General features: G+C 37.2%; 2 protein-coding genes across 2 annotated transcripts; both read right to left on the reverse strand.

Moving 5' to 3' along the window:
- Positions 1-1,563: 1,563 nt before the first annotated feature.
- Positions 1,564-11,036, reverse strand: LOC121369509. The gene is made up of 5 exons (XM_041494615.1): positions 10,378-11,036; positions 8,865-8,902; positions 6,048-6,164; positions 5,230-5,355; positions 1,564-1,728 (listed from the first exon to the last, which is right to left on the reverse strand). The coding sequence occupies exons 1-5, from the start codon at positions 10,478-10,480 to the stop codon at positions 1,675-1,677; spliced, it is 438 nt and encodes a 145-aa protein (XP_041350549.1). The 5' UTR covers positions 10,481-11,036; the 3' UTR covers positions 1,564-1,674.
- A 3,804-nt stretch (positions 11,037-14,840) lies between these two features.
- LOC121369510 (cilia- and flagella-associated protein HOATZ-like) lies at positions 14,841-20,448 on the reverse strand. Its single transcript, XM_041494616.1, has 4 exons — positions 20,147-20,448; positions 18,828-18,866; positions 16,733-16,863; positions 14,841-15,632 (listed from the first exon to the last, which is right to left on the reverse strand). The coding sequence occupies exons 1-4, from the start codon at positions 20,385-20,387 to the stop codon at positions 15,468-15,470; spliced, it is 576 nt and encodes a 191-aa protein (XP_041350550.1). The 5' UTR covers positions 20,388-20,448; the 3' UTR covers positions 14,841-15,467.
- Positions 20,449-21,047: the final 599 nt, after the last annotated feature.

The following is a 21,047-nucleotide window of genomic DNA, read 5'->3' on the forward strand; positions in this document are numbered from 1 at the left end:
GTACACTGTTTCTCATTCTCAACGTCGACATTTTCTTTTTAAATGTTCAACTATTGTTTTAATGTTGATGTTTATCGTTGGTTCTTTCCTTACATGATTTCGTGTTGTGTATCTTATCTTTAATCCATCGATCGATCATCACATTGGTAGAGCCCAGGAGATCATCGTGATTGGGCTAATTTAACACAACAGTTTTTGTTTATTTCGCTATCACACTTCTATCATTTGGGTATCATGGTGATTGGGCTAATTTAACACAACAGTGTTTATTTCGCTATCACACTTCTATCATTTGGGTATCATGGTGATTAGCTCCTTTCCCAATCAGAGTCTGACTGGTATACCAAAGGTCGTGGTATGTGAGAAAGTGCATATAAAATATCTCTTGTTGCTAATAGGAAAATATGGCGGGTTTCTTCTGAGTAAATGTCAAAATTACAAAATGTCTGACATCAAATAGCCGATAATTAATTAATCAAGCTCTAGTGTTGTCATTAAACAAAGCAATCTTCTTCAATAGTGATTAGATGTGATACATTAATTTATCTGGTCATTACAAATGAAAACAGAATGTTAAAATTGAATTTGTATTATTGTTATACGGGTGTTATTTAGTTCCTCTTAGTTATTGCAAACATATATCTTGCATTTATGGAAGATTGGCTTTATACATCCTTGGACGTTTGGACTTAATGTAATTTAATTAATATATAATACAGTATATTAAAAAACATTTACGTTTTTATGGGTAATGTTTCACATTTGTTTATTATTTTTAAAAAATAGCTCATGTATTAAGATTATTTAGACAGTTAAATAAAATATGTTTTAGGGACTTACCTAACCTAACATAACGGGAGGTTGGTGAAGTAAACAACTGGCACATTTTTAGATTTTCCTGCACGGGTTAACTGTTCCCTCCCCCATTCTTACTAGACACGACCTGGTTTTTAATTAAAAGTTATATGTTTGTTCGGAGCTGTCAGACATGCAAATTTCAGTCTAGTCCAGTATTAGCTATAATAGAAACTTGAACGTTCTGGATCATTTAAGATCAACCGATTCATGACATCCAATAAAATAAAAAGCAATTTTAACGAAATTGTCAAACGTTTTAAATGGTATTACTGTAATTAAACGACCATGACTTATACTAAAATGAATGGTCAAACTTGCTTGCTTACACTATTTAATATATATATTACAAACCTATTAAACCTATTGACCTATCACGACCTGACAATAACAGGAACCTAATAGTCAAAACTGGGTTATATGCTTCATGAGATTCGAACAAAGTGGTTCTATATTATTATACTAAATCATTGAATGTGTAGTATTTAGTATATTATATAGAAGTGTACAATGGATCACAGATATTCCAAAGAGATATGTCTGTACCTTTGTTATTCTCAGGTCGATATATATATATATATATATATATATATATATATATGTGTGTGTGTGTGTGTGTGTGTGTGTGTGTGTGTGTGTGTGTGTGTGTGTGTGTATGTATGATATATGGTACAAATATTTACACGTATACAACCATCTTCTAAACCACATTGTTACATGTATTTATTTGTGTTTTGTATTTTCCTCACAAGTGGCTGTGGACCGGTCCGACTGTAATAAACTATCCAAATCTTGTGTTGTGTTTAAATTGTGGATGTCTTAAGCGGTCATGTCTACCGGAAACCACGGTTGCTTCACCTCTGTGATAGTGTCCTGAAATATAGTTTGACAAAAACAACATTATAGTGTTCAAAGTCGTATATATGTGCAAAACAAAGTGACTGACGTCATACTTTTGTGACTGTATATTCAGTGGCATCTTCGCAAGCCAAGATGATTATGTGGTTGACAATGTACATTTAAGTGCATATATGTATGCGTGTTTGTGACAGTATCATTACACACCTACCTCTCTCTCTCTCTCTCTCTCTCTCTCTCTCTCTCTCTCTCTCTCTCTCTCTCTCTCTCTCTCTCTCTCTCTCTCTCTCTCTCTCTCTCTCTCTCTCTCTCTCTCTCTGGGCCGGACGTAGCCCTGGGATAAAGCGCTCGCCAGGTGTGTGGTCACCCGAAGGACTACAAAAAATGATTCATTCTCTGTCAAGTTATACACGTAAATGGGATTTAACAGTAAATACGAAAAAGACCAACATAGTTATTTTTAGAAATGGAGGTCGAATTCGAGACGAGAAGTGGTACTTTAATGGATGTAAACTTGATGTTGTAAATTAATTTATTTATCTTGATGTTTTATTATTCTACAACGGCAAATTCGCACGCACACAGAAGCGATTTGTAGAACAAGGGCGTAAAGCATTGTTTTCTTTAATGAATGTAGGTAAAAAAAAAAAAAAATCAATATTAAAACAATGCTGTCTGTTTTTGATACATATGTAAATTCTATTTTAAGCTATGCTTCTGAAACATGGGGTTTCCACAAGGCTCTTGATGTTGAAAAGCTGCACATACAATTCTGTAAAAGACTATTGGGTGTTAAGTCGGGAACGTGCAACGAATTTGTTTATAGTGAACTTCGGCGTTTCCCGCTGCAAATCACAAGAAAACTCAGAATATTTAAATACTGGATAAAATTACGCAACTCTACTAATTATTTGGTACGCGGCATATATGAAGAAATGATAATACAATGATAATTGGTTAATGAATATTAGGCAGGAACTTAACATGCTGGGTTTTAATTACATTTGGAATTTAGATTATGTTGACAATAGATGTTATATTATTATTAAAGAAAGAATATGCGACACATTTAAGCAACTCTTTTATAGCAGGACAATTACAACATCCAAGGGATATTTTTACCAGCATTTATTAAACGAGTTCAAATTACAGTCTTACCTTAAATTACCAATAGATGAACGATATTTAAAGGAAATATGCAGAATCAGAATATGTGCTCATAAACTAAATATAGAATCTGGCCGATATCGTAACATCGAAAGATCAGAAAGAAAGTGTACAATTTGTAATACAAATGTTATAGAAGATGAATACCATTTTATAATGCAATGCCCACAATGCAAAGATTTGCGAAATAAGTAGATAAAAATGTATTATCACAGGCGGCCAAGTGTTTTTCTATTTTAACAGTTGTTAACTACAAGTAACAAAAATAACTTAATAACCTAGGAAAATATCTAGTACAAGAAAACAACATTAGAGATCAGCTATTACAGTAAGTAAGGAAAACTTCTTCTTTTTTAGTATCCCTAATTACTTTTAAGAAAACCATACCCACCATTTTTGTGCACATGTATATATTGTATATATATATATTTGTTTTGTATTATGTTTTGTATATATGCTGATGAGTTGTAAAACTTAAAGCTAATAAAGAATTGAATTAAAGTAGGATCGATCCTTGTTATTGGACCCGTCTATTTCTCGTTCTAGCCAATGTACCATGACTGGTATATCAAAAGCCATTGTATTTGCTATCCTGTCCGTGGGATGGTGTGTGTAAAAGATCCCTTGTTACTAATGGAACAATGTTTGACATCCAATAGCCGATGATTAATAAATCAATGTGCTCTAGTAATTTCGTTAAACAAAGTAAACTTTAAACTCTCTCTCTCTCTTTTTCTCTCTCCCTCCGTCCCCCCCCCCCCCTCTCTCTCTCTCTCTCTCTCTCTCTCTCTCTCTCTCGTTCTCATCATATATATATATATATATATATATATATATATATATATATATATATATATATATATATATATTGCATTTGCCGGGTCAACATTTGAAGAGCATCTAACTTTAAACTAGTGTTGGGAATCGGTTGGAATATCCAACACTAGACCCTACACTAGAGCCAACACTATACACTACAATTCGCTGATTTTACCTCTATTACATATTCAATATCTGTGTTCTTTATAGACACATGAAAATAAGAAAGAAAACTCGGCATATGTAAATCAATGCCATTATTTAACTGTAAGACAGTCAACATTCAACATGAAACTAGCAGCGCAATCCCGTATTTTTAAAAAAAATGTTTACTTTACTTTTTATTTTAAGAGTGAGGGCTTGTGGTATTTATATCTATGATGTGTATGTTAATTTAAACGTTGTATCCGCTTTAGGCCCAAAACACACCGGATCTGGGTCTGGCGAGTATGACACCAGTCAAACATGATATATACTATATTTATTATTATTTAGACCACGCCATCTAAATTATACATACACGCACACACGGTTTTTTTTAGCATAAAGTCAAAATTATCCCCATAAATTAAGTTCTGTCCGACGCCCAGCCCCTGCCTATGCCAAAGACTGCGCGTGGGGTGGACGTGCCTGAACCTTTTTTTAGATATAGGCACGTTAATAAAGTTAAAGAAAGAAAAAAACGCACTGAATCGAATGTGACAAAACACACCGCGTCTGTGCAGGCGCGAACTACAGATCTGGCAACAGACGTCATAGAACAGGCGCTATATTTTAACACTGCCAGACTGGCAGCTGCACAATGTTCGAAACGTACTCATTCATTTTTCTTAATAAACAACAGATAAGATATGTATTAATGAATGGGGATTTCTCCTACTTATTGTTGGTGTTTATAGAATTAAATGTATCTAAAGATATGAATGCATTAATACACATTGATAACACGTTACAGGTACAGACCCAGACGTCAAAATACACTAGACATGGTGTCTGTGCCACACTCGCCAGACCCAGACCCAGACGTCAAAATACACTAGACATGGTGTCTGTGCCACACTCGCCAGACCCAGACCAAGACCCAGACGTCAAAATACACTAGACATGGTGTATGTGCCACACTCCCCAGACCCAGACGTCAAAATATACTAGACATGGTGTCTGTGCCACACTCGCCAGACCCAGACCCAGACGTCAAAATATACTAGACATGGTGTCTGTGCCACACTCGCCAGACCCAGACCCAGACCCAGACGTCAAAATACACTATACATGGTGTCTGTGCCACACTCGCCAGACCCAGACCCAGACGTCAAAATACACTAGACATGGTGTCTGTGCCACACTCGCCAGACCCAGACCCAGACGTCAAAATACACTAGACATGGTGTCTGTGCCACACTCGCCAGACCCAGACCCAGCTTCGGTGTGTGTTGGGCCTTAGCCACATGTCAAGTATCTATTGTCGTCTATGGGGTTTGATTTAGTGATATTCGAGCCTCAAGACAAAATTAATACGATAAGACCTACTCGTCGCTTCTTAATTTGTCTGACCATCTTGATAGGGTAAAGGGAGATAGAAAGTCTGGGTCCATTAAACGAATCCCAATCATGTGAGAAGTGTTCATCTCTAGAAAACTCTGACCGCTCGGACCGCTGTAATAGACAACAACTTATATATAGAAAACTTTAAACACTGTAATAGACAACAACTTATAGAAAACTTTGAACGCTGTAATAGTTAACAACTTGAAGAAAAATTTAACACTGTAATAGATAACAACTTATAGAAAACTTTGATCCCTGTAATAGACAACAACTTATAGAAAACTTTGAACGCTGTAATAGATAACGAATTACAAGTGTATAATAAAAAAAACTTTAAACGCTGTAATAGATAACAAAAATAATAAATCTGAACGCTGTGAACGCTGTAATAGATAACAAATTATAGAAACATTTGGACACTGTAATAGATAAATCATAGAAAACTTTGAACGTTGCAACATAATGAATGAATGAAATTTTAACGACACCCCAACACAAACATTTCACATCGGCTATTAGGTGTCAGATAACAACTTATAGAAAACTTGAACGCTGTAATATATAATAACGTATAGAACACTTCAATGCAGTAATAGATAACACATTATAGAAAACTTTGAACTTTGAGCGCTGTAGTAGATAGCAGCATATAGAAAACTCGGAAAGATGTCATAACACTTTATAAAAATCGGAGATAACTTACTATAGAAAACTTGGAAAACGGAAATATATATATAAAAAAATGTTTAATATTAATAATTAAACAAACTTAAAATAGGAAAACTGTAATAGAAAGTTACCTGCTTGTTAAACTCTCTTTTCTTGTCTTGGCCAAGTCTGGAGAAGTAGTCCAAACCATAAAATGGCATTTTAATTGGCCACTGTTCGGCGATCTTTGGAGGATTTCCCAGGAATGGCTGTTAAACAAACAGTACATTTACAACAAATAAAAAATAAAATGAAAACCAAAACTAAACAAAACGGTCACAATTTTCTTGTCGGATATTTGACACAAAATCTCAGTGTTTTTAATATAGTTTATCACATTCGAAAAAGGTTGGGGCGGGACGTAGCCCAGTGGTAAAGCGCTCGCTCGATGCGCGGTCGGTCTGGGATCGATCCCCGGCAGTGGGCCCATTGGGCTATTTCTCGTTCCAGCCAGTGTACAACGACTGACATATCAAAGGCCGTGGTATATACTACCCTGTCTGTGGGATGGTGCATATAAAAGATCCCTTGCTGCTAATCGAAAAGAGTAGCCCATGAAGTGGCGACAGCGGGTTTCATCTCTCAATATCTGTGTGGTCCTTAACCATATGTCTGACGCCATATAACCGTAAATAAAATGTGTTGAGTGCGTCGTTAAATAAAACATTTCCTCCCTTCGAGAATGGTGATTTTAAAGCTGACTGGGTGGAAAGCTCTTTTTTGTTAATGATAGTTTTAGCAAACTGAAGATGATGCAAGATTGTAGAAAGAGATCTTCCGACTCATGGCTCGTTCTTATTAAAGAAGAAGAAATGTGTTTTGTTTAACACCACTAGAGTACATTGACCTATTAATCATCGGCTATTGGATATCAAACATTTGATAATTTTGACACAGTCTTAGAGAGGAAACCAGCTATATTTTTCCATTAGTAGCAAAGGCTCTTTTATATGCACCATCTCACAGACAAGATAGCAAATACCACGGCCTTTGATATACCAGTCGTGGTGCACTGACTGGAACGAGAAACAGTCCAATGGGCCCACCGACAGAGATCGATCCCAAACTAACCGCGCATCAAGCGCGCGCTTTATCACTGGGCTTCGTCTCGCCCCTACTTTTTATTAATCCCCTACTGGTCCAACCAAATGGAACTATAGGTTTCGTCTCAGTCCTGTCTGTTCATTTGTCCGTCTGTCTATCGATCTGTCTATCTATCTATCTGTCTATCGATCGATCTGCCTATCTATCTATCTATATGTTTTTCTGTCTGTCTGTCTGTCTGTCCGTCCGTTTTCCCCATATGTAGCTTTCCTGACTTTCATTACAAACCCTCAAGATATTGAGCTAACGTTTTGTTTATTGGTATGTCATATAGTTACAGATCAACTTGTTTGACTATGAATCCACCCATTTTTGACAATTATGGCCAGATCAAGTTCGACTTTCGTGGGAATTTATTCAAGGGCCATAACTCTGTCACAGATGGAATTTATCCTTATTTGACAATTGGGGCGGGACGTAGCCCAGTGGTAAAGCGCTCGCATAATGTGCGGTCGGTTTAGGATCGATCCCCGTCGTTGGGTCCATTGGGCTATTTCTCGTTTCAGCCAGTGCACCACGGCTGGTATATTAAAGGCCGTGGTATGTGATATCCTGTCTGTGGGATGGTGCATATAAAAGATCCCTTGCTACTAATGGGAAAATGTAGCGGGTTTCCTCTTTAAGACTATATGTCCAAATTACCAAATGATTGACATCCAATAGCCGATGATTAAAGGGACATTCCCGAGTTTGCTTCATTGTAACATGTTTCCGACAAATAAAATATTTGTACGATTAAATTTACATATTAAATATATTTTCTTGTTTAGAATATCAGTATCTAAACTGGATTTTGTCTTCAAATAATTTCGTACGTACGAAAAAATATTTTTTAGGAAATAAAATGAAATTTAACCTAGGACAAATATTAGAACGATTAGAAACACGTTTAATATACAGCCACAAATATTTTATGCAGAAAAATATATTTTATATGTAATTACAGTCGTCAAAAAGTCTCTGTTAGTCGATAACATCTTAAAACTTGCAGAAAACTCATGAATGTCCCTTTAATATATCAATATTCTCCAGTGGTGTCATTAAATAAAAGAAACGTTATTTGACAGTTATGGCCCTTGAACTTAGGAGATATGTGGGGCTCGGTAACAGTACTCTCAGAATGCTTGTTAACCGATATCTCCAGTTGTGAACTACCACATCACCCACCCTACCCACCCTACCCATCCGATCTGTTCCCATCTGTCTTCTGTTTACTTCGTTATGTAAAAATAAAAAAAAACATCTTGCTTGCATTGTCCTAAGAGGAGTGGGACGTAGCCCAGTGGTAAAGCGTTCGTTTGATGCACGGTCGGTTTGGGATCGATCCCCGTCGGTAGGCCCATTTGGGCTATTTCTCGTTGCAGCCAGTGCACCACGACTGCTATATCAAAGGCCGTGGTATGTGCTATCCTGTCTGTGAGAAAGTGCATATAAAAGATCCCTTGTTGCATTAAAAAAAATGTAACGGGTTTCCTCTGATGACTACGTGTCAGAATTACCACGTTTGACATCCAATAGCAGATGATTAATTAATCACTGTGCTCTAGTGGTGTCGTTAAACAAAACAAGCTCAAGCTCTCTCTCTCTCTCTCTCTCTCTCTCTTTTGTCCTAAAAATCTATACCATCACTTTAGAGCTTATTTGAACATAATACATATTTACAGCATAAACAAGATAGAACATAGAAGCAGAATTGATGGAGGTTTAACCCCCACCTCCCAGCCTATATCGGCTATATCGGTTAGTCAATGACAGACACGCAGACAGACGCCAAGAAATGTACACGAATAGATGTATTTACTTACTGGGCGCTGTATATCATCTGACTTTCCTGGGTTGTCATCTATAAATGAAAACATCATTTTGTTACGGGGCAGATCCAAGAAGAAGGTGCTAGGTAGCCCGAGTACTCTGACAGTAAGAGAGCTAGACGGACATTTGGACGGTTATGAACGCACTCTAAGAGAGTGTGCCACCCGTCCAACTGTCCGTCTAGTTTTCTTACTGTCAGAGTACTCGGGCGAGGTGCCAGGGTACACAGATTGATATTTGTGTGGAAGATTACAAAATAGAAAGTTTATTCTGTTTAACGAAACCACTAGAGCACATTGATTTATTAATCATCGGATGTCAAACATTTGGTACTTATGACATATAGTCTTAGAGAAGAAACCGGCTACAATGTTTCATTAGTAGCAAGGGATCTTTTATATACACCATCCTACAGACAGGATAGAACACACCACGACCTTGAAAAACCAGTCGTGGTACACTGGCTGGAACGAGAAATAGAATACCAAATAGATCAAACATGTTACTTTTGAATACTGTAGGTGTCTTTATAAAACGTTGCATCCCCTCCCTGAATACGGGAGGTGTCCCTTTTGAAATGTTGCTCCCGGTTCCTAGAAAAATATTGCACCCGCCCCTGTATTGTACTACAATTTAAATAATACATTATAAAAACTCAAATGAAATATAACTCTTATTTACACACATTTTAGTGGAGAAAAATATGTATGTATGTATGTATGTATGTATGTATATGTCAAGGTCGACTTTTACATACATAGATATTAACGCACTGGCGCAGGGGATAATTAAATCCTTTCTGGCCCTTCACATTGTATGTATGTATGTATGTATGCATATATTGATGTATGAATATCTATATATTGTATGTATGTCGAGGTTGACTGTTGCATACACGATACCTTTTGAGCTATTGAGACATCCATAAAAAAGGACGCTCTTTAACTCAACTATATGCATGGGGCCTACAGCTACGCGGTCGATCCCGCTTACGTACATGAAACAGTGGGCAGACCTGTCACTGGCTAGTATGTGTTGATATTAGAATATCTATATATTGTATGTATATCTAGGTTGACTGTTACATACATAGATATTAACGCACTAGCGCAGGGGATAATTAAATCCGTTCTGGCCTCACACATTGCCCCATGCCGTTGCTGGGACTCGAACCTGTAGCACTGAATTGTCCGCAAATTGCAGACTAACCACGATGCGTTCTAAGCTATGTATGCATGTATGTATGTATGCATGTATGTATGCGTGTGTGTGCGCGTGCGTGTGTGTATGTATGCATGCATGTGTATGTATGCATGCAATTATGTATGTAATTATGTATGTATGTATGTATGCATGCATGCATGCATGTATGTATGTATGTATGTATGTATATATGCATGTATGTATGTATGTATGTATCTATGTATCTATATATATATATATATATATATATATATATATATATATATATATATATATATATATATGTATATGACAAACACGTACCTCTATGTGATCGGACCTCACGAACACATATTGCACAAATGACGATAGCGCTAAATTGCCAAACATTCACTTTCCATGGACTTCCTCTGTTCCAGGTAATCATGTTTTGTTGTTGTTTTTTCAACGGATCTACCAGTCTAGTGCACCACTGTCTAGCTGTAAACAGAATGTACAATAATCTTTATACTGGGACTGAATGACGAAACACCGAAGTACATGTTAATCACAGACGAGAGTGCACGAACAGGTCTGATAAGACAAACTCAAAACATCTGATAGTAAAGTAGGTCTTCGGCACTAAATAGTCTGTATCGGAATTCCAAACAGTACACTCATACTGTCCTGTAGACGAAACGAAAACGCCAATACCATTATTATATCAAAAACATGTTATCTGTCCAAGACAAGCACGGCCGGGTCACGTGAAATAAAAAGAGGATTGTAGACGCCTCTCATCGGTTACGGCCATGGTCATGTGTCTGTGTGTCCGAGCGCATGTGTGCGTGTGCGTTAGCGTGCGTGGCGGACGGGGTTTCCGCATTCCCAGACATCCCAAAATCCACCCTAGTCCCACGATTACAGTACCGAGCATTTTGCAGGGCAAACGACCACTGTATGCGATTGACTTCTCTAAATTGTATGTTCTTTAATGTTAGATCAAGGAAGGAAGTTGAAGTTTGTTTTGTTGAACAACACCGCTAGAGCACATTGATTTATTAATCATCGGTTATTGGATTCAAACACACAGTCATAGAGATGAAACCCGCTGCATTTTCCCAGTAGTAGCATGGGATCGTTTATATGCACCATCCCACAGACTAGAGCGAGAAATAGCCCAATAGGCGCACCGACGGGGATCGATCCTAGACCGACCGCGCATCAAGCGAGCATTTTACCACTGGGCTACGTCCCGCCCTATTAGGGGAAGGGAGGAAATTTTTTATTTAACGACGCACTCAACATATTTTATTTACCGTTATATGGCGTCAGACATGGTTAAGGACTACACAGATATTGAGAAAGGAAACCCGCTGTCGCCACTTCATGGGCTACTCTTTTTATATGGCGATCAGTGCGTTTGAACAAAATGTGAGAACAATTCCTTTCAATTCCAAAGTAATGAGGTACCCCATTTGACCGTGGTTGACTGAAAGAGAAAGTACCTGTGTGAAACATGCTGTGTATTCTGGGATCGGTAATTTACGTGTATATACGTCATCACAAGAGATAACCTACTCAGAAGGGGTCCAAGTCAGCACGCACTGATTAGTTAATGACGTCATCAGCTGATGATTATCTACCACAGCTGGTAAGATTTCTGAAAATTTAGTAAGTCACATCAAACCCAACGGCATATGGGAGGGAATCAACTGGAGGAAAAAGGTTTGCTAAAAAAAAAAGAGACGTTTATACAAACAAAACAAAAACACCCAAAACAAACGAACAAAAACCCCACAACAAAACACCCTGCTAGACACGGTTGATGTTCAAGGCAGACGTGTACACCCCTTTCCAAAACCCACAATGTGGTGGTGTGGGGTGAGGTCTTACTACATATAGTTTGTTTTTTCATTCTTTTTCTTTGTCTTGGTAATAAAGATATAAAAACAACAGCAATACTCACCATTCTCTGAACAAATGACTTTTTTTTCACTGCGTGTGAATATTGCAGTTTTATTTATATACTGACAAATATTTTTGCACATTGCAAATTGCTAAAAAAAAGTTACAAAAATAAATTCTAAATAATGTCCCCTTTCTTTTTTATGTATAATTAGATCACGGTATCGAGTTTGTATGTATAACATGTTTGTCATTAGTGGACTGGAAAAATCATCATTCTGAAGGCCTTTTGCCTTAAATTATGTATTTTATATTAGGTCGATAGGATAAAGTCCCCTAGGAACGATATATGTCAAATTGGGCACAGCCCTCACCCCACCTCTGGAGCCTACGAGAATTACACATAAACAATGTAGGGCTTGTGGGCAAAAGGAAACGTAAAATATTCCAAATTGTATGGACAACGTAAAACCTTTTGAACGATACAACCTTTCAAAGAAAAATGTTCCATGCATCTGAACTAAAGTTAAAGTGTGTTCTGTTTAACAACACATAATAGCACATTGGTTTATTAATCATCGTCTACTGGATGTCGACCGGCCTTGGTGGCGTAGTGGTTAGGCCATCGGTCTACAGGCTGGTAGGTACTAGGTTCGGATCCCAGTCGAGGCATGGGATTTTTAATCCAGATACCGACTTCAAACCCTGAGTGAGTGCTCCACAAGGCTCAATGGGTAGGTGTAAACCACTTGCACCGACCAGTGATCCATAACTGGTTCAACAAAGGCCATGGTTTGTGCTATCCTGCCTGTGGGAAGCGCAAATAAAAGATCCCTTACTGCCTGTCGTAAAAGAGTAGCCTATGTGGCGACAGCGGGTTTCCTCTAAAAACAATATGTGTGGTCTGACGCCATATAACCGTAAATAAAATGTGTTGAGTGCATCGTTAAATAAAACATTTCTTTCTTTCTACTGGATGTCAAACATTTGGTAATTTTGACATATAGTCTTAGAGAGGAAACCCGCTATATTTGTTTCCATTAGTAGCAAGGGATTTTTTATATGAACCATACCACAGACAGGATGATACATACCACGGTCTTTGATACACCAGTCATGGTGCACTGGCTGGAACTAGAAACAGCCCAATGGGGCCACCGACGGTTATCGATCCCAGACCGACCGTGCATCAAGTGAGCGCTTTACCACTGAGCTACATCCGGCCCCATGCATCACAACAGAATCTAAAGTTAAAGTAGGTTTTGTTTAATGAAACCACTAGAGCACATTGATTAATTAATCATCGGCTATTGGATTTCAAACGTTTGGTAATGCAGCAAGGGATCTTTTATATGCACCATCCCACATGCAGGATAGCACATACCAGTCGTGTTTCACTGGCTGGAACGAGAAATAACCCAATGGGCCCACCGCTCATCTCGCTCAATCAGATGTTGGTTTTGAACGTGTGGGATAAGACTGTGTGCGGGGGTGGGTGGGTTTTGGGGTCAGCCCCTCTCCCTGCTCCTAGCGTATTTTCTTCTACTTTTTTTCAAATATATTTTCCGGAATAGCATGACACGACCTCCACCCTACCTCCCCCCCCCCCCCCACCGCCCCCACCCCCCAAAAAAATTTCACTTGCCATAGTACAGACCCCTCCCCTATAATTAAGCCAACTAGTTCTATAGAATGATCAGGTAATACAGTTATTTACTTTCATTCCGTAATTAATATACAATTCAGTTACCAGTAACATTTTTCATCGAATATACTATACCTATATAAAGTCATTTATGGAGTGAACATGTTTCATTTCAACAGTGTTCAAAAATCGTACTGTCAAACATCAGTTTTCTTTGTGGTATAAAGTGGTTGTAAATATTTCGCTTACTGATAAAAAGTAAACACATTTTTGTATTGTGACAGAATAACGTTGGTGTTTATCTGATAAGCTCTCTAAATGTCCAGTTAACCTTGGAAGTACTAAATAATGTCTCAGACAATGTAAAAAAAAACAGGATCATTTTCGTCATAATTTATTAAAAAATTAAAAATAGGATCAATTTTGCCATAATTTATTAAACAATTAAAAATAGGATCAATTTCGCCATAATTTATTAAGCAATGAAAAATAGGATCATGTTTCGCAATGATTTATTAAATAATTAAAAACAGGATCATTTTCGCGATAATTTATTTTTTTAAAAACCCACTAAAAGCTTAAGAGGATCATGTTATAACTTCTAGTGCTAAATTCGGCATACGACCTACATGCTTTACCACTGTGCTTTAGATAACTGCACTTACATGTACAAATGTATTTGCAATTGACCTACCTATTGCAGTGCATGGTCAACTGAACAGTATTTACATATAATTTTCTCATTATACCACCGGATTTCAATGACATAATATTAACCTTTGTTGTACTGCTGGGCGTGACAAATGTAGGAGGACATTTTAAGATGTAAGGCCTATTACTGCTAAATTTCTGAGGGAAAAAAAGAGTACCGGTGAGGTACATGATACGCCCATCGGGAGTTTAATCGAAAACCATATCTATATTGATGAATATGTTTTGGGTATGATTAAAGTCTAATTACATGTATGTGAATTGTTTGTAATCAGATGGATGAACAGTTTATTCCTACATGTGGTTTGATGGCTCTGTATGCAAGATATGATCTGGTCAAGGATTTACTGTTATGTGCAGTAGACCTTGAAAAGTAGGTCACAGTGACCTAGTAATAGTGCAAGACACACCACCATCCCAAGTCAGGGCCGTACCCTGTACAACCTCCTAGGGGTACTACTTTTTATAAACAAATGATACACTATACAAATTAAACCCTAAGATGTGTGCATGCTATTTTCTGGAGTAAAAAAAAAAAGTGAGATTCTCAGGGTGGCAAAATATATTACCATACATGAATAAACCCTGTGACAGGATATTAATATCAAAATACACAATCGCAGAATATCAACATTCAAAATCACAGGATAACAAATTCCATGACTACATGATATTATTATACATAACAAGATATACAGAAGATATTGTGATCATAAGATATCAACACTCAAAAACTAAATCAACAATCATGATTACAGGTATAAAAACAGTATCAAATGATATCAACGGATAGAATCATAGGATATCAACAAACATACTCCCATGATATCAATACACAATATAACAGATGACATCAACAAACATGACGATGGAATATCAATATACACAGTATATCAACATATCTGACCACAGAAAATCAACATATCTGACCATGGGATATCAACATAAATGACTACAGGATATCAACATAAATGACCACAGGATATCAACATAAATGACCACAGGATATCAACATGCATGATCATAGAATATCAACATATATAATACTAAATATTCGAACATTTAGAATTAGTTAATATCACAAATGTGAACTGCACACCATTTATCAACTGGTTCCCCACTAACACTGTGTCCCTTTTGAGAAAAATGTTCATTCAGCATCTAATGTCTATCAGTCAGAGTCAGATTCGTGATCCTTTCTCATTTTATCAAATTTATCGAGATCTTCCATAGCTCGGCTTTTGTCTTCTTCGCTCTCTTCATCCTCACTCATCTTAAATCTGTCTGACATCATGCTGTCTCGTGATGGCATATACGCCCGGGACAGTTCTTCTTTCTACAAACAAAAACAAAATCATTTTTCATTCACAGTGACAAGTGAAATGAAAAAATGGCCCCCGTTTTATGAAGCCATCTTAGCTCTAAGATTATCTTAAGTGCATTAGGTAGTTATGCTAAGATCGCTTCATAAAACAGGGCCATGGAAGATAATAATTTAGGGCAACAGCCAACTTTCCTCACACCTTGCCGTTTAAGGGGAGCTATCTCTCTGGCTCCCCATAACTCCCCTGAGACTAGTTCAAGGACAGTAATATTTAGCTCCCTACAGCATATGAATTTTAAAATTAAAAAATAGTACTTTAAAAAGAAATATGAATGCTCAGTATGGTAATAACTTAAATGGCTTCTCATAATCTAAGTTAGGGGAGCAATTATTCTCCTCAGTTTTTTTATTCACTGCAAGGTCCATTTCCTTAAGGAGGTGGGTGGTGTAGAGAGGGGGGTAATGTGTATGGCAAGACAAAGTATGCAAGCATTATGAGAGAGTAATGATATGAAATGGCAGAGTTCTACAACTACACTATTAATCGGTCCTGGCTAGTGAATTTTTGGTCTGGGCTAGTGGAAACTATCAACTGTAGAACTATAACATAGGGCACTAGCCAAGACTTCTCTGAGGGCTAGTGACTTGCTCAAATATTTGTCGAACACTGGAAATGGCATGCTCTTCCTGAGAAATGATGAACTCCCAGCTGCTCTAGAATCGGTCACATATTGGGGCATCGTAATTACTATATTATGCCTGGACGATCTACATCAATTGTTTTTTTATGCACAGGCATGTAGGAACTGGGGGGCTTGAGGGGTGGGGGCATACACTCACCAACCTGTGGATGAAAAGGAATTTTTTTTCTTACTCTAATAGATTGTTCATCCCACTAAAGATTGTGCCTCCCACCCTTTCAGATATCGTTTTGTAACCCCTACTCCACCCGCATGTGGTTACTTCTGGAATATGATTTCTAAACATTTTGAGATGGATTTTTAAATGGAAAAAAACCTATTTGAATATATAACTTGGTAGAGCTGATTATTATGAATATTAATAAATGATCAATAAATTGTGTTATTTATTCATGAATTACTGTTTGTTACCTTAATTCTTTCTCGTCTTCTCCTTGACAAGGTTTCTCGACTGTCATTCCTCGCTGAAGCAAACTGTCGTAATTTCTTGTACTCTTCTAGAAGCTCCTGAGTCTTAGCTCGAAACAAATATTCTTTTATAACTGAAAACACAAAGATGTTACCATGACAACAACGTGTACACAATAGGAGCTTGTCAGGCCATAGTGATCAATTTATTAAAATATAGACAACATTTTCATTATAGTGTTTATGAATACCGTGCTGGTTGTACATGTACAATAATAAAGTTCATCAATTATATCCAAGTTATGATGTCCTAGTACAAAACTTGGGTGGGACGTTTGATTTGCGGTCAGTTTAGAATCGATCAGTGGGCCCATCGGGCTATTTCTCTTTCCAGCCAGTGCACCACGAATGGCATATCAAAGGCTGTGGTATGTCCTTTTCTGTCTGTGGGATGGTGAATAATGGAAAAATGTAGTGGGTTTCCTCTCTAAGATTATATGTCAGAATTACCAAATGTTTTAAATCCAATAGCTGATGATTAATAAATCATTGCGCTCCAGTGGTGTTGTGAATCAAAACAAACTTCAACTTTATTTTTTAGTACAAAAATGATGGAATATGTCTGTGAACATCATGAACAATGTGCCTGGCCCACACTTATCAAACTTTAGAATTCAGACTTAAATCTCTAATCACATCACACATACAATTTGTATGGTGTTGCCAATGCATTGACGTCACAGACTGTAATAGTTCTGGAGTCTATTTGGGACATCATAATAAGGAGAGGGGACAGGAGATAGCCCAGTGGTAAAACGTTTGCTTGATGCACGGTTGGTCTACGATCAATCCCCGTTGGTGAGCCCATTCAGCTATTTCTTGTCCCAGCCAGTGCACCACGACTGATATTCAAAAGGTTGTGGTATGTGCTATCATGTCTATGGGATGGTGCATTTAGAGAACCCTTGCTGCTAATCAAAGAGTAGCTCAAGAAGTGGCAACAGCAGGTTTTCTCTCTCATTAACTGTGTGGTCCTTAACCATATGTCCAACATCACATAAAATGTGTTGAGAGTGTCGTTAAATAAAACATTTCCTTCCTTCCTTGATAATAAGGATGTTCATGAATACTGTGCTGATTGTGCTAAGATATCATAAATATAAAATTTAATGTCTATGCACAGAGTTCCAATTTACTTAAAATAAAAATTCACACTGGTTGAGCTGGAATGTTTTTACCATGTTTGTTACACAATTCTTGGGTTACTTTGCCATTCTTGTGAGATCATAATGTTGTTATGGTTGAGTACTTAAACCACCAACCAGGTTGAACCAGGTATTATGAGAGTACTGCTAAAGCATTAATACATGTCCCTTACAATTTTGTCAAAAATGGAAAATCCCCATGAAAGTAAAATTTGTTCTGTAATTCTACATGATAATGATATTACATACATGAAATTTTAGCTCAATATATTGATGCATTGCAACAAAAAAAAACGTTCTGAAAAACTAGATGTGGGATAGAGGATAGACAGACAGACAAAATCTAGTCTTCTCTGGTTGGGCCAGTGCACATAGTGGACTAATAATTACAACATTATGCTTCAATAATCATGCCATTATGGCTGTGGTGTGGACACAATCTGTGATGCTTAGATTCAAAACAGTATTTGGTTCATTGAAGGAAATCATACGCTTCACAGTTTCTAACTCAGATGTGCATAGAATTTGCTTTAGGTCTTAAAGGCACAGGTTGAATGACTACAGTTCAACTGGCCTCCGTGGTGTAGTGGTTAAGCCATCAGACATAAGGCTGGTAGGTACTGGGTTCGTATCCCGGTACAGGTTCCCACCCAGATTGAGTTTAACGACTCAACAGTAGAAGTATAGCCACTACACTGACTTCTCTCTCACTAAACACTAACAACTAACCCACTATCCAGCTGATGTGTGTGCCCAGGACAATGTGCTTTGGCCTTAATTGGATATAAAAAATAACTAAAAATGAATGAATGACTACAGTCCATCAACAGACCTTGGAGTGTTAAAGCAATTCCTTGTTTCTATCCATGTTTAATACTATCAGACAGTCTTACCTAGAGGTTCCATTGGAGTCTGCCGAGTACGATTTGGACCTGCAGGAAAAACAATATATTACACTTCAATATACACAAGACTACACACGTGATTCTAGTCTGAATCAGACATACAAAATGGGTGGGGGTTTGGGGTGAGTGTTTTCAGGATTGTAGATCATAAACAGTATTTGTGATAAATATATATGCAACCTCTATTAGTTGCTACATAGTAGCGAAATCATATTCCATCACATGTAAAAAACATTCAGGCCATTAAATGAAGCAGTACACAACTGTTAAATTAATTTATTACAAGACATATAATTAAATCTATATATTGGGAACTTTTAGTACAAAAATGGAGAATTTTTTGTGCCACATTCTTTTGGGAAGGACCCACAAATTGCCTGGATAAATCTCTGACTAATGAAAAAATTTAGTAGTTTAAATATTACGTGACACTATTTATTTTTACAAAATTAGACACCCTCAAGCCCCTGTAATGCCAGTCCATACACCTCCCAAAATATGTAATGCTTAGAGACACACATACACTCAATACACAAACAAGTCATTCTATGGGTGTAATATAATTGTGCTGTTTTGTGATCTGGGAAACTGATTTATAATTATTATTGTGTGCTTACATCTATGTTAAATAGAGGGTGAGACGTAGCCCAGTGGTAAAATGCTCGCTTGATATGCGGTCAGTTTGGAATCGATCCCCGTCAGTGGGCCCATTGGGCTATTTCTCACTCCAGCCAGTGCACCATGACTGGTACATCAAAGGCTGTGGTATGTGCTATCCTGTCTATTGGATGGTGCATATAAAAGATCCCTTGCTGCTAATCAAAAAGCCAAAATATTCTGGTAATAAAAAAATTGTGTTATGTAACACATACACACACACCCCTGTAATGCTATATGATGTTTGGAACCAGGGCTCGAAACAGCCTGTGGACAGGTCACCAAATGCGACCAATGTCCTGTTTGGGCAACTTAAATAATAAAAATTAAAGGCGTTAGTATTGTCTTCTTTAGATCTATAACACATGAGCCACTATTAATATTTGTATGCCACATTAAAATCTTGCTGGTGGCTTGCTTACCATAATTTGCCAACATGCATTATTATATTTTGGGCCAGCATATTTTTTGGCGAGTTTTGAACCCCGTTTGGAACTACACGCACCAACACCTTAGAACGTTACGTAATATTTGAATGGCCCCCTTAGACTATATGTCAAAATTACCCAACGTTTGACATCCAATAGCCGATAATTAATAAACAAATTTGTTCTAGTGGTGTCATTAAACAAAACAAACTTTTTACATACCGCGATATCCTATAGGCATAATTCTCAATCGTTGTTTGATGTCACTGGAAACTAAACGCGACTCCATGGGTGGCAGCAGATGCAAAGATTGCCAAAACGTTTTAGCATACGCGATATCTTCCTCTGACGATCCGCTGAAAGTTAAACGTTCAGGTTGATTTGTTAAATCTACGATCACAGTCTTTACGGCCATCTTTGTTGTCATAAACAACAGGACAAACGGGAGATAACTCTTGCACATTCAGGTCTCATTACATATTTTAAAATATTTGCCAGGTTCCATAAAAGCTTAGCAGATGTTGTCCTAAGCAGATGTTGCACTAAAAGTAGCTAGCGACACGACAGCACAATTGCATTTTACAATCAGCAGCTACTTATAGCAAACTCATGACTTGGCCATAACTACAGACAGGAACATAGCCAGCCTGGTGTCACTTCGGGGGACCCATTAAAAAAAAATTAAAAATTAATATATATATATATATATATATATATATAACACATAGCTAAAACTAAGTTAAATGCAGTGTTTCAAGGAACATATACCCAGGGTAACAGGTCGTTTCATCCTTATTACTAATTTATTCGAGTAGTTTTGACTAAGGTCGGTTTGTACCGTCATTCACCCTAATTTTAATTTTGTTGAATTAAAATGTTATAATTTAGTTTATTTCCTTTTTTTGATATATATATTAGGTTGAAACATCTGGTGGAAATAAAACAATTCCTTAGACCTACATCGTTTTATGGTAGTGAGTCTAATATAAGGCTATATTACACCACAATAGGCTACATCAATAACTAAATACATATATATATATACGATAATACAGACAATATACTCACAACATACACATAAAATAGGTGAAAATATATAAATAGGATAATTAAAAAACTAAAT

Source organism: Gigantopelta aegis, chromosome 3 (genome assembly GCF_016097555.1).
Source record: "Gigantopelta aegis isolate Gae_Host chromosome 3, Gae_host_genome, whole genome shotgun sequence".
In the NCBI taxonomy this organism is placed as follows: domain Eukaryota; kingdom Metazoa; phylum Mollusca; class Gastropoda; order Neomphalida; family Peltospiridae; genus Gigantopelta; species Gigantopelta aegis.